General features: G+C 50.8%; 2 protein-coding genes across 2 annotated transcripts; one reads left to right on the forward strand and one right to left on the reverse strand.

Moving 5' to 3' along the window:
* Window positions 1-4,162: 4,162 nt before the first annotated feature.
* Window positions 4,163-11,115, forward strand: ZNF428 (zinc finger protein 428). Its single transcript, XM_032172715.2, has 2 exons — window positions 4,163-4,274; window positions 10,246-11,115. The coding sequence occupies exons 1-2, from the start codon at window positions 4,199-4,201 to the stop codon at window positions 10,743-10,745; spliced, it is 576 nt and encodes a 191-aa protein (XP_032028606.1). The 5' UTR covers window positions 4,163-4,198; the 3' UTR covers window positions 10,746-11,115.
* On the reverse strand, window positions 4,234-6,497 carry SRRM5 (serine/arginine repetitive matrix 5). Its single transcript, XM_032172712.2, has one exon. The coding sequence runs from the start codon at window positions 6,289-6,291 to the stop codon at window positions 4,234-4,236; it is 2,058 nt and encodes a 685-aa protein (XP_032028603.1). The 5' UTR covers window positions 6,292-6,497.
* Window positions 11,116-16,051: the final 4,936 nt, after the last annotated feature.

Genomic DNA, 16,051 nt, shown 5'->3' on the forward strand with positions numbered 1-16,051 from the left:
TGAGGTTACAGTGAGCTAACCTCCCAACCTGGTTATGGGGAGTACATGAGTTAAAGCCTGGAAGCCCCTTTGCTACAGATCACCCTACTGCACTCCAGCCTGGGCAACTGAGCGAGACCCTGTCTCTTAAAAAATATAAATAAGTAGGCTGGGCGCGGTGGCTCATGCCTGTAATCCCAGCACTTTGGGAGGCCGAGGCGGGTGGATCACGAGGTCAGGAGATCGAGATCATCCTGGCTAACACGGTGAAACCCCATCTCTACTAAAAATACAAAAAATAGCCGGGCATAGTGGTGAGCGCCTGTAGTCCCAGCTACTCGGAAAGCTGAGGCAGGACAATGGCGTGAACCCAGGAGGCGGAGCTTGCAGTGATCCGAGATCGTGCCACTGCACTCCAGCCTGGGCGACAGAGCAAGACTCCGTCACACACACACACAAAAAAAGCCAGGCATGGTGGCACGCGCCTGTAGTCTCAGCTACTCGGGAGGCTGGGGCAGGATAATTGCTTGAACCCAGGAGGCAGAGGTTGCAGTGAGCCGAGATCGCTCCACTGCACTCCAACCTGGGCGACAGAGTGAGACTCCGTCTCAAAAAAGAAAATTAAATAAATAAATAAATAAGGGCCAGGTGTGGTAGCTCATGCCTGTAATCCCAGCACTTTGGGAGGTGGGAGGCCAAGGCAGGAGGATTGTTTGAGGCCAGGAATTTGACACCAGCCTTGGCAACATAGTGAGACACCATCTCCGCAAAAAAAAAAAAAAAAAAAAAAAAAAAAAAAAATTAATTGGATGTCTTCTGTTTTTATTTGCTAAATCTGGCAATCTTATCTTGGTATAAAGTAGAATTCCCAAATTAGATGGGGCCCTGTAGGCAATAGGGTATCATTAGAATTCTCCTCTGCCAATTATGAAATCTGTCTTTAAAAGCCAAGATTTAGGTGCTTTCTTTAGGAAGTTGCCCTGCCAATGATGCCAATGCTTCTTTGCCCCAGCCACCTCCAGGTTTCAATCTGAAGGTTTTCTCTTTAGTCCCCAGCATTAAACTTGACATCCGGGCTTTGAAGGGACCATGTATTTTCTACCATTGTATCCCCAGTGCATGGGCTTTGGCATGTAAGAGATATAGCTGAGGCTGCAGCAACTTGCCATGCGTGGTTCTCTATCAGGGAGGACAGTGGAAGACAATAGTGATGTGTGTGTGTGGTGGGGTTGGTGGGGGGTGGGGGGGGTCCGTTGGTGAAGAGGGAGAGAGAGAAGTCACAGAAGGCTTCCTGGCAGAGGCAGTATTTCAGCGGGCAAGAAGTACAGAGGTTCTTATGTTTGCGGTGGGCTTTGAAGGGTGAAAAGGAGTTCTCCAGGCCAAAAAGGGGGAAGGAGGGCTGGGCGTGGTGGCTCTCACCTGTAATCCCAGCACTCTGGGAGGCCAAGGTGAGTGGATCACGTGAGGTCAGGAGTTTGAGACCAGCCTGGCCGACATAACGAAACCCTGTCTCTACTAAAAATACCAAAAAATTAGCCGGGCATGGTGGTGGTGGCTGCCTGTAATCCCAGCTACTAGGGAGGCTGAGGCAGGGTGGAGGTTGCAGTGAGCCAAGATCGTGCTATTGTACTCCAGCCTGGGCAACAAAGTGAGACTCCGTCTCAAAAAAAAAAAAAAAAAAAAAGGAGGAGGACATTCTTGACAGCAACAGCGGGTGTACTAAGACCCACAGATGTGAAAAGGGTCTCCTTGTGTGCACAGGGAGAGGTGAGAGGTCTGGAACATCCGGAGTTTATAGAGGGGCGGGAATGGGAGTAGTAACGACCACTCTTGATGGAGTACCCGCCACACACCAGCAATTTCTATCAGTGAGCCTACTGAATCTTCAGAAAAACCTTTTGAGCTGAGAAATCATTTTATGAAAGGTGTGGCTTCCAATCCTAGTTCATCCACTTACCAGATGGTGACCTTGGGCTATTCACTTATCACCTCTGTGTCTGTTTCCTCATCTGTACAAAGGAGATAATTCCCAACCTGGTTATGGGGAGTACATGAGTTAAGGCCTGGAAGCCCCTTTCTTACAGAGAAGGAAACAGGCTAGAGAAGTTAAGTTCTTTGCTTGGTGCTACACAGCTAGAGTGTGGCAAACCTAGACACTATCTTGCCAATTGATACAGAACTAAGGCTCATAGTCACAAACCAGTACAGCCATACCAATTGTTTAAATATTAAAATACTTCCAGATGGGTTGGTGTGTCACTGCTACACAAGTACTCCCTGTCCCTAACTGCCACTTGGGACCCTCCCTGTGGTATTATATGTATAAATATATTGGTTTTCATCCACAGTTCCTAGCTGGTAACTCCTATAGCCTTTGTTACAGTCTCTTGTTATAATGTTGTGTACCTTAGGCCTGGGGCAGGTCTGAAGAAACAGAATCTCACTGACCTCCTCCTGCCGTCCATTTCCTGCCCCAGGGCAAGACTCTAATCTCCCCCACCTTCTTGATTGTTGGTCTTAAGACACTTTTCAGAGAAGTCCATGCCCAATGCTGCTGTCTTAAAGCCTCCGTAAAAACCCAAGAGGACTGGGTTTGGAGAGCTTCCGCATAGCTAACCACATGAGGGTTCCTGTAGGGTGGCACCCCAGGGAGGGCGTGAAGCTCCCTGCCCCTTCCCTTATACCTTGCCCTACACATCTCTTCATCTTTCTTCTTTGCAATATCCTCTATAGTAAACCAGTAAATCTAAGTAAGCATTTCCTTGAGTTCTGTGATTAGCTCCAGCAAATTTTTTTTTTTTTTTTTTTTTGTAAGATGGGTCATCCAGGCTTGAGTGCAGTGGCAAGGTCACGGCTCACTGCAGCCTTGACCTTCCAGGCTCAAGTTATCCTCCCACCTCAGCCTCTCAGGTAACTGGGACTATGAGCACATGCCACCACACCAGCTAACTTTTGTAATTTTTTTTTTTTTTGTAGAGACAAGTTTGCCATGTTGCCTAGGCTGGTCTCAAACTCCTGAGCTCAGGTGATCTGCCTACCTCGGCCTCCCAAAGTGCTGGGATTACAGGCATGGGCCACCGCCCCCGGCCTTATTTTTAGTTTTTTAAAAAAGTCGGGTGTGGTGGCTCACGCCTGTAATCCCAGCCCTTTGGAGGGCTGAAGCCGGCGGATTGCTTGAGCTCTGGGCAACATGGTGAAACTCTGTCTCTACCAAAAATACAAAAATTAGCCGGGTGTGGGGACAGCGTTGGAATGGAATCGGAGGGGACACCTAGCTGGTGTCTCCTGTGTAGTGTGTGGGGAAAAAGCCCCACACATTTGGTCACAGAATTCTGTGTTGATGATTGTTGTGGTAGTGTGAGGAGAGTAGAGGAAAAGCGCAGTTTGAGGGTTTTTTCCCCCATAACACTTCCCCAACCCCAGACCTCCCCATGGTCCAGCAACTAAAGGGTTAATGCCTGGTATCCGTCCCGCTCCACTGTCAGTTCTGATTGATGCCCACACTAGTCCCCACTGTTGAATATTTGGAGTGTCACCTCTCCCTACCCCACTGAAGAAGAACCAGAAGGCAGCCTTGTTGCCCACATGCGGAAATTAAGACCTAGAGAGGGGGACGGGTGCGGTGGCTCACGCCTATAATCCCAGCACTTTGCGAGGTTGAGGCATGTGGATCACCTGAGGTCAGGAGTTCAAGCCCAGCCTGGCCAACATGGTGAAACCCCATCTCTACTAAAAATACAAAATTAGCCGGGCGTGAGGACGCACACTTGTAGTTCCAGCTTCTCGGGAAGCTGAGGTAGGAGAATTGCTTGAGCCTGGGAGGTGAAGGTTGCAGTGAGCTGAGATCACACCACTGCACTCCAGCCTGGGCAACAGAGTGAGATTCTATCTCAAAAAAAAAAAAAAAAAAAAAAAAAGACCTAGAGAGGGGCAGGGCTTGCACTCAAGGCCCTGTAGACAGTCAGGGACAGAGCTGGGGTCCTCTGTGCCCCACCCCAGCAGTGAGCACACAGTTGGGCTTGGGGTGGGGATGGGTGCTATGTAAAAATTTATTGAATCATCACAGGTCTTTCCTTTCCCCCTATCCAGCATCCCTCTCTACCTGCCAACATCCTGTATTAGAGAACTTGTGGCCGGAGGTGTGGCTGTGGAGAGCTGGCCGGGGAGGGACGCTGCTCAGCTGCTGCTCTGCTCCTGTCTCCTGTCCCCTCCCCCGGCCATGACAGAGACCCGTGAGCCAGCTGAGACTGGGGGCTACGCCAGCTTGGAAGAAGACGATGAAGACCTTTCCCCAGGTAAGGTGGCCTTAGAGGTGGTGGCGTTGGCTTGACTGTCATCCTGGCTTAGGGTTTGGCCTCCACTGGGAAATGTTGATGGGGAGTGGCTGCTTGTCTTGCTAGGGGTTCTATTCTGACTGAGACTCCTTGTCCCGGTAGGGGATCTCTTCCAGTCGGGACTTCTGGGGATTGTAGATTGACTGGGGTCGCTCTCCTTGCTAGAGGTTCTAGATTGGCTATGATTTCCTTCCTTGCTGGGGATTCTAGATCGGCTGTGAGCTTTCTCCTTGCTGAAGGCTCTAGGTCGACTGTAACCACTCTGCTTATTGGGGCTTCTAGATCGGCTGTGATCTCTCTCCTCGCTGGAGCTTCTAGATTGTCTGCGCTCTCTCTCCTTGCTGGAACTTCTCCATCGTCTGCGATCTCTCTCTTTGCTGGGGCTTCTGGATTGTCTGTGCTCTCTCTCCTCGCTGGGGCTTCTAGATTGGCTGCGATCTCTCTCCTTGTTGGGGCTTCCGAGTCGGCTGTGAACTTTCTCTTTGCTGGGACTTCTAGATCGTCTGTGATCTCTCTCTTTGCTGCAGCTTCTAGATTGTCTGCGCTGTCTCTCCTTGCTGGGGCCTCTCGATCGTCTGTGATCTCTCTCTTTGCAGGGGCTTCTGTATTGTCTGTGATCTCTTTCCTTGCTAGGGCTTCTAGGTCGGCTGCGATCGCTCTCCTTGTTGGGACTTCTAGATCGGCTGCGATCTCTGTGTTTGTTGGGACTTCTAGATCGGCTGCGATCTCTCTGCTTGTTGGGACTTCCAGATTGACTGCGACCACTCTCCTTCCTGGGGCTGCTAGATCCTCTGCGATCTCTCTCTTTGCTGGAGCTTCTAGAATGGCTATGACTTCTTTCCTTGCTGGGGTTTCTAGACCAGTTGTGACTTCTTCCTCTTCTGGGGGTTCTAGATTGGTTTTGACTTTTCCCCTTGCTGTGGCTTCTAGACTGGCTGTGTCTTCCCATCTGGCTCAGAATTCCCTTCCGGGTGCGACTTCTTGCCCTGCTATGGTTTCTCTTCCAACTGTGACTTCTCACCCTGCTGTGCGTCCTCTTCTGACTGCCACTTCTTGACCTTCTGGGGCTTCTAGATTGGCTGTGACTTTGCACCCTGCTGCGGGTGCTGGCCTGGTTATAACTCTTGACCCTGCTGGACATTTCAGTGGGGCTGTAACTCTTTTCCCTACTGGGGATGATCATCTGACCATAGCTCTTCACCTTCCTTGATGACGATGGAGATGGGTTGTCACTCTTCTCCTTGGAGGGAATTCCAGTCGGGGTTTGACACTTGGCTCTACTGGAAGTTGCAGCCAGCTCGGAACTCCTCCCTATACCTGAGCCTCCTGGTGGGCGGTAACTCTTCTTGCTCATATTTCTAAGCTGGCTGTCACTCCTTTCCCTGTTGCCGGTTCTAGGCCGGCCATAACTCTTTCCCCGGCTCCGTTTTTGCTGTGAAGTGGGAGTTCTTACCCTGCTGGCCATGCCTGGTCTGGCACCATGAGTTCTTATCCTGCCAGGAGTGCTGGCCCTGCTGGGTGACCTCTTGGAGCTGCAGCTTCCCCTTCTGCCGGGTGTCCTACCCCGGCTGTGTGTGCCCCTCCGCTGGTGGCATCTCATGCCGCTGGCCTTGCTGGCTTTGCTGGCTTTGCTGGTCCTGGTGTCGGTGCTCACCCTGCTGGGTGTTCTTGCTTTGCTGCGGACTCGGGACCTGCTGCTGGGCCGGTTAGAAGGGGCTCTTTTTGTACTGGTCGATTTTGTGGACTTGGAACTGCTTGGGCTCATGACTGAGTTGCGGGATGTCGCTGGCTTGGTGGGCACTAAGGATCTGTTGGGCGTTGCTGATTTGGTGGACTTCAAGGAGGCAGGAGGCTTGGGATCTGCAGTGGGCATGGAGGATCCACTGGGTGCCGGGGACATACTGGGCTTTGAAGATCTCTTAGGTGAAGACATGGTGGGCGCAAAAGGGCTTGTGGTCCTGGAAGTCACAGTAGACATGAAACACCTGGTAGCCGTGGATGATGACCTGATTGCCTGTCACAGGCCAACTGTGTGAAGTCATAGTGGGCATTGAAGACTCTGGAGGATGAGTGGTATGAAGTCAGAGGTGGGAGGAGAGAGGGCAGGGGTCCTAGCCTGAGGCTGGAGATATTTCCTCTGGTTTGCAGCCATTCAGCAGATGTCTTCTGAGGCTGACTCATGCCCAGCATTGCTGGGGACACAGAGATGGGGCAGACCCAGGCCCTGCCTTCAAGGAGCCCATAGTCAATGGGTGGGGAGGGGGGTCACTGTCCAGAGTGGTCAGGGTGTGATGGAGAGCAGTGCAGGGGCCGGGGAGCCCATACAAGAGAGACACTGACCGCCTGGGGAGTCAGCGAGGACTTCACAGAGGACATGACATGAGCTTGGCTTTAAAAAGGAGCAGGAGTTTTGCCAGTAGAGAAAGAAAGGGTCAGGCTGGGCGCGGTGGCTCACACCTGTAATCCCAGCACTTTGGGAGGCTGAGGCAGGCAGATCACCTGAGGTCAGGAGTTCAAGACCAGCCTAACCAACATGATGAAACCCCATCTCTACCAAATATATAAAAATTAGCCAGGTGTGGTGGCACATGCATGTAATCCCAGCTACTTGGGAGGCCGAGGTGGGAGGATCGCTTGAACCTTGGAGGCGGAGGTTGCAGTGAGCCAAGATCACACCATTGCACGCCAGCCTGGGTGACAGCGAGACTCTCTCAAAAAAAAAAAAAAAAGAACGAGTCACTCAGGTGGGTGAGGAGCAGAGGCTAAGGCTTTGGGGAGGGAGATCAGGGTCTTGGGGCCACTGTCATCCACTCACCCACACGTCCTCTGCTGGGGACCCCAAGATCATACCTGCCCTTGAGGAGTTCCCAGTCAGATAAGGGAGATACCCTGGGGGGCAGCTGACTGCAGTCAGCTTCTAGGACAGTAACAGGAGGAGGTGCTGGGGCAGGGGAAGCCGGAGAGAGACCTGGCTGGGAGTCTGGGGCTTCAGGGTGGTGGCTTCACAGAGGACAGAGTTTGTGCTGGGTCTTGAAGGATGAATAGGGGGTCACCAGGTGGATAGAGTGGGGAACAGCCCATGCCAAGGCCTCAGGAAACGATTGTTAAGTGGCAGGAACTAGTAGGAGAGCTGCAGGGACGGATGTTCAGAAGGAAACAGTTATAACCCGTTCTGGGCTAGTGATGCTGGGGACCCAGCAGGAGGGTGGTAGAAAAAGTGACTGGCTGCCTGGGATGAGGAGGTCTGGGATGGCCTCACCAAAGAGGAAGGCCTCCCACTGGGTCCTAAAGGATGGTGGGAAAAAGTAGGGCAGGACATTCCCACCAGAGGGAGGAACAGTGTGTGTGAAGCCTCAGAAAAGGTTTGTCAAATTCCATGCAGAGAGATATCCATGCCATAAATATGTCATAAGTACTTTCTTTGCACAAAGGAAGTGTTCTAGATGCTGGGGCCACAGCAGTGAACCAGACAAAGTCCCTGCTCTCGGGGACAGGCAGTAAACAAACACACAAGTAAATGTTGAATGCAGTGAGTCAGAAGATGGAGAAAAATGAGCCGGGCGCGGTGGGTCATACCTATAATCCCAGCACTTTGGGAGGCTGAGATGGGTGGATCACCTGAGGTCCAGAGTTTGAGACCAGCCTGGCCAACAAGGTGAAACCCCGTCTCTACTAAAAATACAAAAATGACCTGGGCATGCTGGTGCGTGCCTGGAATCCCAGTTACTTGAGAGGCTGAGGCAGAAGAATTGCCTGAACCCAGGAGGCGGAGTTTCCAGTGAGCTGAGATCACGCCACTGCACTCCAGCCTGGATGACAGAGCGAGACTCTATCTCAAAAGATGGAGAAAAATCAAGCAGAGTAAGGGGCGTAGGGAGTGCTGGGGAGTGGCCAAGGTGTCACTGAGAAGGTGACACTTGAGAAGAGACATGGAATGGAGAGTGACATCGGCAGAAAGGGTGGCAAAGACCCTGAGGCAGGTATGGGCCTGGGGTGTTGGAAAGTGAGGAGCCTGGTATGAAGAGCCTGTGGCCACTGCGATGACAGGAGCAAGGGCGGAGCACAGGGTGCAGTAGCAGGATCCTCTGGGTTCTGGGAGAAACTGAGGAATGGGGCTGGGATGGATACAATGTGAGGCTTTTGGCAGGCTTCTGCCACTGAGGCCGAAGAAGCTGGTACTTCCCACACTGTAGTCACAGGGACCCCATCCCCAACCATTACTCTGTGTGTGCGCCCCCATAATGGCAGCTGATGTCACGCTTTTCCATATATCAACTTTAAAATTTTTCCCCTTTTCTTTTTTTTTTTGGAAATGGAGTCTTGCTCTGTCACCCAGGCTGGAGTACGGTGGCTCGATATTGGCTCATCGCAACCTCCGCCTCCCGGGTTCAAGCAATTCTCCTGTCTCAGCGTCCTGAGTAGCTGGGACTATAGGCACCCACCACCCCACCTTTGGCTAATTTTTGTATTTTTAGTAGAGACAGGGTTTCACCATGTTGCCCAGGGTGGGTCATGAACTCCTGAGTTCAGGCAATCCGCCCACCTCAGCCTCCCAAAGTGCTAGATTACAGGCCTTTTTCTTTAAACCTCAACTTGTCCTGGGTATGTCCTTGATAAGTGTGAAATCACAGTAATATATCTTACCTATAAATAAATATTTCAATTCACCTAACTATATATATATATATATATATATATATATATCTTTCCCTGGCCACAGATATAAAAGTACATCTGTGTGTATGCATGTGTTTTAATTTGCACAAATACCTTTTCAAATGGTTGTCTCCCTAAAATGATCCAGTGTCAGCCATGGTCCAGGTTCAGCTTTTCCTGCCAGAGCTGTGTAACCACAGGGGAGTGAGTCGTCTAGCCTCCCTGTGCCTCAGTTTCCACATCCATCAACTGGGGATAGTAATAGTACCACCCTCAAAGGGTTGTTGAGGATTTAGTGAGTTAATGTTTAAGAACAGGGCTCCTACAATAGCAAGGATGCTGTTGTTACTGGTGGGTTTTTACTACTCCTGCTTTGTCCTTCCTAAATGCCTCCCACCCCACCTCCCCATGGAGTTTTTGTTTTCTTTTGCAATCAATCGATTTTTTTTTTTTTCCAAGACAGAGTCTTGCTCTGTCACCCAGGCTGGAATGCAGTGGTGCGATCTCGGGTCACTGCAACCTCCGCCTCCTGGGTTGAAGCAGTTCTCCTGCCTCAGCCTCCCGAGTAGCTGGGATTCCAGGCGCCCGCCACCACACCCAGCTAATTTTTGTATTTTTAGTAGAGACGAGGTTTCACCATGTTGGCCAGGCTTGTCTTGAACTCCTGACCTCATGATCTGCCCGCCTTGGCCTCCCAAAGTGCTGGGATTACAGGAGTAATCCACCGCACCTGGCCAAAAAAATTCTTTCTAAGTGGTGAGGTCTCACTCTGTCACTCAGGCTGGAAGGGAGTGGCGCAATCATGGCTCAGATGCAGCCTGGAACTCCTCAGCTCAAGTGATACTCCCGCCTTAGCCTCCCGAGAAGCTGGTACTACAGGTAATGCATCACCAGGCCTGGCTAATTTTTTAATTTTTTGTAGAGACAGAGTCTTGCTATATTGCCCAGGCTGGTCTCAAACTCCTGGGCTCAAGTGATCTTCCCACCTTGGCCACCCAAAAGTGCTGGGATTACAGGCATGAGCCACTGTGCCCAGTCCTGTCCCATGCAGTTCTTGGAAGACATTCATTGGCTTGACACAAAGATACAGGGAATCTACTGGGTGCCAGCCTTGTTCTGTGCCATGGGGACTCATCTGTGGGGAAGGGAAGGGCAGTGCCTAGGCTACCCTTGTCATACTATGGCAAGTCTGAATGTGGGGATTCAGGGAGGGGACAGCTGGGCCTAGCCCTGTTTCCTCTGATGCCACTGTCTCCCCCTATGTGTCCCCCTCCAGGCCCCGAGCATTCCTCTGATTCAGAATACACTCTCTCAGAGCCGGACTCCGAAGAGGAAGAAGATGAGGAGGAGGAGGAAGAGGAGACCACTGACGATCCCGAATATGATCCTGGCTACAAGGTGAAGCAGCGCCTTGGCGGGGGACGTGGTGGCCCATCCCGCCGGGCTCCCCGTGCAGCCCAGCCCCCGGGCCCCCCGGCCCAGCCTTGCCAGCTCTGTGGCCGCTCACCCCTTGGGGAGGCCCCACCGGGAACCCCACCCTGCCGGCTCTGCTGCCCTGCTACAGCCCCCCAGGAAGCACCAGCCCCTGAAGGCAGGGCCCTCGGGGAGGAAGAGGAGGAACCACCTCGGGCTGGGGAGGGTCGACCAGCTGGGCGGGAGGAGGAGGAGGAAGAGGAGGAGGAGGGAACCTACCACTGTACGGAATGCGAGGATTCCTTTGACAACCTGGGGGAGCTGCACGGGCACTTCATGCTGCACGCCCGGGGTGAGGTGTAGGCAGAGACCCCATACAGGGAGCTTGGCAGAAGGGGTGGGGTGGGAGGAGGGGGCTGAGGAAATTGGGGTTGTGACAGTGGTCATGGGGGATGGGGTACTGCCGGTCTGTGTTGTCTTAGAAGTAGATGTGTGATGGCCAGAATAAAAGCCAAAATCTGTATCTGTGTTGGTTCAGTGTGTGTGTGTGTGTGTGTGTGTGTGTGTGTGTGTGTGTGTGTGTGTTCCACCTGGGCTCCTTCTTGGGGAACCTCGGGGTCTTTTGGGAAAGATAACATTCACTATCTGCTTGTATTCGATGAGGTTTCCATGTATTCACTCACAGACCCCATAATGTAAAGGCTCTAACAATAGAATTTTGTTTCTCATTCACAAAATAGTGCTGGGTGAGTCATTTGGGGACTCAGGCCATCCCTTAAGCCTGTTGTCTCCCCCATGGTCCAGACTGGGTGGCCATGGCCTGGATCCTGCTGGCAGAAGAGGACAGGATGCCTGGTGAGGTGCACGTGTTGTCTTACAAGCCCTGGCCTGCCAGGGGCACACACTGCTTCCATTGACACGCCTTTGCTGAGAAATCAGATATGTGGCCGCAGCTAACTGCAAAAACAACCTGGGAGAAGCAGTCTAGCTAAGCGCCCAGAAAGCAGAAAACAGTTCATGGAGGACAGCTAGGGCTTTCTGCCACATCGCCTAGGAACTTCCACAAAGAGGACTTTAATTATAATCACAGCTACGCTTCCTCAGCGCTTCCTGGGTATCTGGTGCCAGTCCAAGGGCTTTATATATATTGACTCATAGAAATGGTGCATCTAGGAACTTACAGAAATAGAACCTTAATGATAATTACAGCTGCCATTTTCCCAGCACTTACAGAGTGCTGTTCTTAATTTGCATGAGATTATCAGCTTCTTAGAATAACCCTGTGAGATAGGGATTGTGATCCATTAATTCATTTAACAAATATTTTTGAGTACCTGCTGTGTGCTAAGCATTGGGAACACAGCAGTGAATAAAATAAAATCGTTGTCCTCATGGAGCTTACATGGGAGTGGGTAGAGGCTGCTGGTGAAGACAGACATAAACAAGTAAGATACAGCATATGCCGGATGCTGATAAATGCCGTGAGAACAATAAAGCACTGAAAGGAGGCCCGGCATGGTGGCTCACTCCTGAAATCCCAGCACTGAGGTGGGCGGATTGCTTGAGCCCAGGAGTTCGAGACCAGCCTGGGCAGCATGCCAAAATCCCATCTCTACAAAATACAAAAAATTAGCTGGGCTAACGATGGTGCATGGCTATAGTCCCAGCTACTAGGGAGGCATAGGTGGGAGGATTGCTGGAGCTGAAGAAGTGTCACTGCACTCCAGCCTGGGCAACAGTGAGACCCTGTCTCAAAAAAAAAAAAAAAAAAAACTGAAGGAAGGCCAGGTGCAGTGGCTCATGCCTATAATTCCAGCACTTTGGGAGGCTGAGGTGGGAAGATTTCTTGAGGTCAGGAGTTGGAGACCAGTCTGGGCAACACAGTGCAACCCCATCTACAAAAAATTAAATTTGCTGGGCTTGGTGGTGCATGCCTATGGTCCCAGCTATTCAGGAAGTTATTCAGGATCGCTTGAGCCTTGGAGGTTGAGGCTGCAGTAGCCTGTGATTGTGCCACTGTGCTCACTGCACTCTAGTCTGGATGATGGCAAGAATTTGTCTCAACAAAAAAATTTAAAAAAGGACTGAAGGGAGAACTGTTCTGGAAGGAGGTTGCAATTTTCAAGAGTGTAGTCCTCCCTGAGAAGGTGACAGATCTGAAGCCAGGGGAAGCCACGTACATCAATGGGGAAGAGCACTCCAGGCCGGAGGAGGCAGGAGCCTGCCTGGTGTGCCAAAGAGGCCAAAGCTGTAGGGATGAAGTCAAAGGGTAGCAAAGGACCAGCTCTTTACAGCCTTGCCAAAACTTGGGCTTGGGCTCTGAGATGGGAAGTACTAATTCGTAATTCACAGAAGCTTGGCGCCGAAGCTACTTTGAAAATAGAAGCCTAATTATAATAATAGCTATCATTTACTGAGAATTTACTGGGCAACCAGCCCTGTTCTAAGGCACTTTACATGTGTTAACTCATAGAAGGTTGGAAACTAAGAACCTTCAAGAATAGAACCTGAATTACCGTAATGGCCATCATTAAGTCAGCGCTCACGGTGGACCAGGCCCTGGGCTCAGTGCTTTATGTGGACAGTCGCATCAGATCCTTACAAGTTAGGTACTGTTACTTATTTACTCATTCACCCAACAATGATTTATTGAGCACCTATGAGATGGCAGGCACTGCTCCGGGAGTTGGAAATATAGCAGTGAACATGATGAACAAAAATCCCCTCCCTTTGTGAAGGTTATAATGGGGAAGACAGTAATCAAGTATTTAAGTAAAATATACAAATTGTGGCTGGGCGCAGTGGCTGACACTTGTAATCCCAGCACTTTGGGAGGCCGAGGTGGGTGGATCATGAGGTCAGGAGATCGAGACCACGGTGAAACCCCGTCTCTACTAAAAATATAAAAAATTAGCCGGGAGTGGTGGCAGGCACCTGTAGTCCCAGCTACTCGGAGAGGCTGAAGCAGGAGAATGGCGTGAACCCGGGAGGCGGAGCTTGCAGTGAGCTGAGATCGCGCCACTGCACTCCGGCCTGGGCGACAGAGCGAGACTCCGTCTCAAAAAAAAAAAAAAAATACAAATTGTATGGAATGTTAGATAGTCATAAGTGCTATGGAGAAAAAGGAACAGGGTGGGAAGCTTGTGTGTGTGAAGGTTGCAGTTTTAAGTAGGGTGGTCAAGGAAGGCTTCACTGAGATGACATCAGAGCAGAGACCTAGAGAAGGGGCAGGAGTGAGCCTTGTGGCTGTGGGCACAGTAAGTGCAATGGCCCGAGGTGGGAGCCCACTTGGGGTGCTTGGGAAGAGAACACAGGGCCACGAGGCTGGAACTGAGGAAGACAGGTAGGAGGTGACGTCAGAAAGTAGCAGAGAACCAGGCCGTGGGAGCCATATACTGACTTTGGCATTGTCTCCAAGTCTGGGTCCTCATAGTAATCTGAGTGCTCATAATAATCCTTAGAAGCTACTTCTATGACCATTTTATAACTGCTACAACAGGCCAGGCATGGTTGCTCATGCCTGTAATCTCAGCACCTTGGGAGGCCAAGGTGGGTGGATTGCCTGAGGTCAGGAGTTCGAGACCAGCCTGGCCAACATGGTGAAACCCCATCTCTACCAAAAATACAAAAACTTAGCTGAGTGTGGTGGTGCGTGCCTGTTGTCCCAGCTACTTGGGAGGCTGAGGCAGGAGAATCGCTCGTACCTGGGAGGCGGAGGTTGCAGTGAGCCCAGATTGTACCACTGCACTCCAGCCTGGGCAATAGAGCAAGACTCCGTCTCAAAAAAAAAAAAAAAACACAACTGCTACAACAGAGGCACAGAGAGGTTGAGTTACCTGTCAGAGGTCACACAGCCAGTAAGCAGCAGAGCCCTGGTTTGTACCCAGACAACTGGATGCAAGTGCATCCACTCTTAACCACTAAGCCACACACCAGAAATGGCAGTCTCGTGCCCACAGCCAGCATCTGACTTACAGGAGTGTATCTGGCCTTCACAGAGCTATTGAGTTTTTTTAAGTTACGTTGGTTACCAATGTTGGAAAATGGGTAATTTCACATTTAAAAAATTGCAGTTTCTGGACTGTCTTGAAAATTGTGAGATCTATATTGCTGAACCCCTGATTCCCATGGGGACAGTAGTTTGTTGGTGCGGAGAAGGAGTCACTTTCTGTAGGGGAGGCATTCACTCTTATGTGCCCAGTCACCACTGCCTCACATCTGGACACCCCAACCCTGCCTGCTTGGCCCTGAAGAGCATCTGCTTTTTTTTTTTTTTTTTAAATGGGTTTTTTTTGTTGTTTTTTTTGTGACGGAGTCTCACTCTGTCGCCCAGGCTGGAGTGTAGTGGTGTGATCTCAGCTCACTGCAGCCTCCGCATTCTGGGTTCAAGCGATTCTCGTGCCTCAGCCTTCTGAGTAGCTGGGACCACAGGTGCGGTACTACCACCCCCGGCTAATTTTTGTATTTTTAGTAGAGATGCAGTTTCACCATGTTGGCCAGGCTGGTCTCGAACTCCTGACCTCAATTGATCCGCCCGCCTTGGCCTCCCAAAGTGCTGGGATTACAGGCGTGAGCCACCGTGCCCAGCCAGCATTTGCATTTTTGACACCTATTACAGGATTTCAGACCAAAGCATTTTTCAAAACCCACGTTTCTCATCCCAGAATCTCCAAACCTGACATTGATCCACTCTTAACTGAGACTTTCCTGGCCACTATAGCTTAGCATCATGGAACCTCAGAATCATCAGCAGAAATTCCAGGCTCATTAAAACAACAGACGCTTAGTCCGTTTGTGCGGCTGTAACAAAATACCTGAGACTGGGTAATTCATAAAGAACAAAGATTAATTCCGCATAGTTCTGGAGACTGGGAAGTCCCAGGTCAGGGAACCAGCAGATTTGGTGTCTAATTAAGGGCTGCTCTCTGCTTCCAAGTTGGTGCCTTCCTGCTGCATCCTTACACAGTGGAAGGTGGCAGAAAGGGATGAATGTTATGTCCTCAGATGGTAGGAGAGATGGAAGGGGAGAAGGCCAGCTACTTCCCTTGGGTCCTTTTATAAGGGCACTTATCTTATTCATGAGGGCAGAGCACTTGTGACTTAACCATCTCCTAAAGGCCCCATGTCTGAATACCATCACATGGGGTCTTAGGTTCCCAACATGAATATTAGGGACCATAGCACATGGATAAGTGTGATCATAGGTTTTATTTCCTGGAGCAGCACCCCATCCTGTCTTCTGCCATAAGACAGGATTTCTAAGGACAAATATAGAGAATTTCCATCCATTGGCAAATATTCCTAAGGATCACAAGAGACGCTATAAATCAGGAGTTGGGTCATTCAGCCAGCACCCATTCAGGATATGGAGGCAGGTCAGGCATTCCCCAAAGAGGATTTAGTACAGGGAATAGTTACACAGGTGTTAGAAGGCTGAAAGCCAGGCACGGTGGCTCATGCCTGTAATCCTAGCACTTTGGGAGATCGAGGTGGGCGGATTGTTTGAGCCCAGGAGTTCAAGAGCAGCCTGAACAACATGGTGAAACCCCGTCTCTACAAAAAATTAGCTGTTCATAGTAGTGCACACCCGTAGTCCCAGCTATAGGGAGGGAGGCGGAGGTGGGAGGATCATCTGAGCCTGAGGAGGTCAAGGCTGCAGTGAGCCGAGA

The sequence above is a fragment of the Hylobates moloch genome, unplaced genomic scaffold (assembly GCF_009828535.3).
Source record: "Hylobates moloch isolate HMO894 unplaced genomic scaffold, HMol_V3 SCAFFOLD_13, whole genome shotgun sequence".
NCBI classification, from domain to species: Eukaryota; Metazoa; Chordata; class Mammalia; order Primates; family Hylobatidae; genus Hylobates; species Hylobates moloch.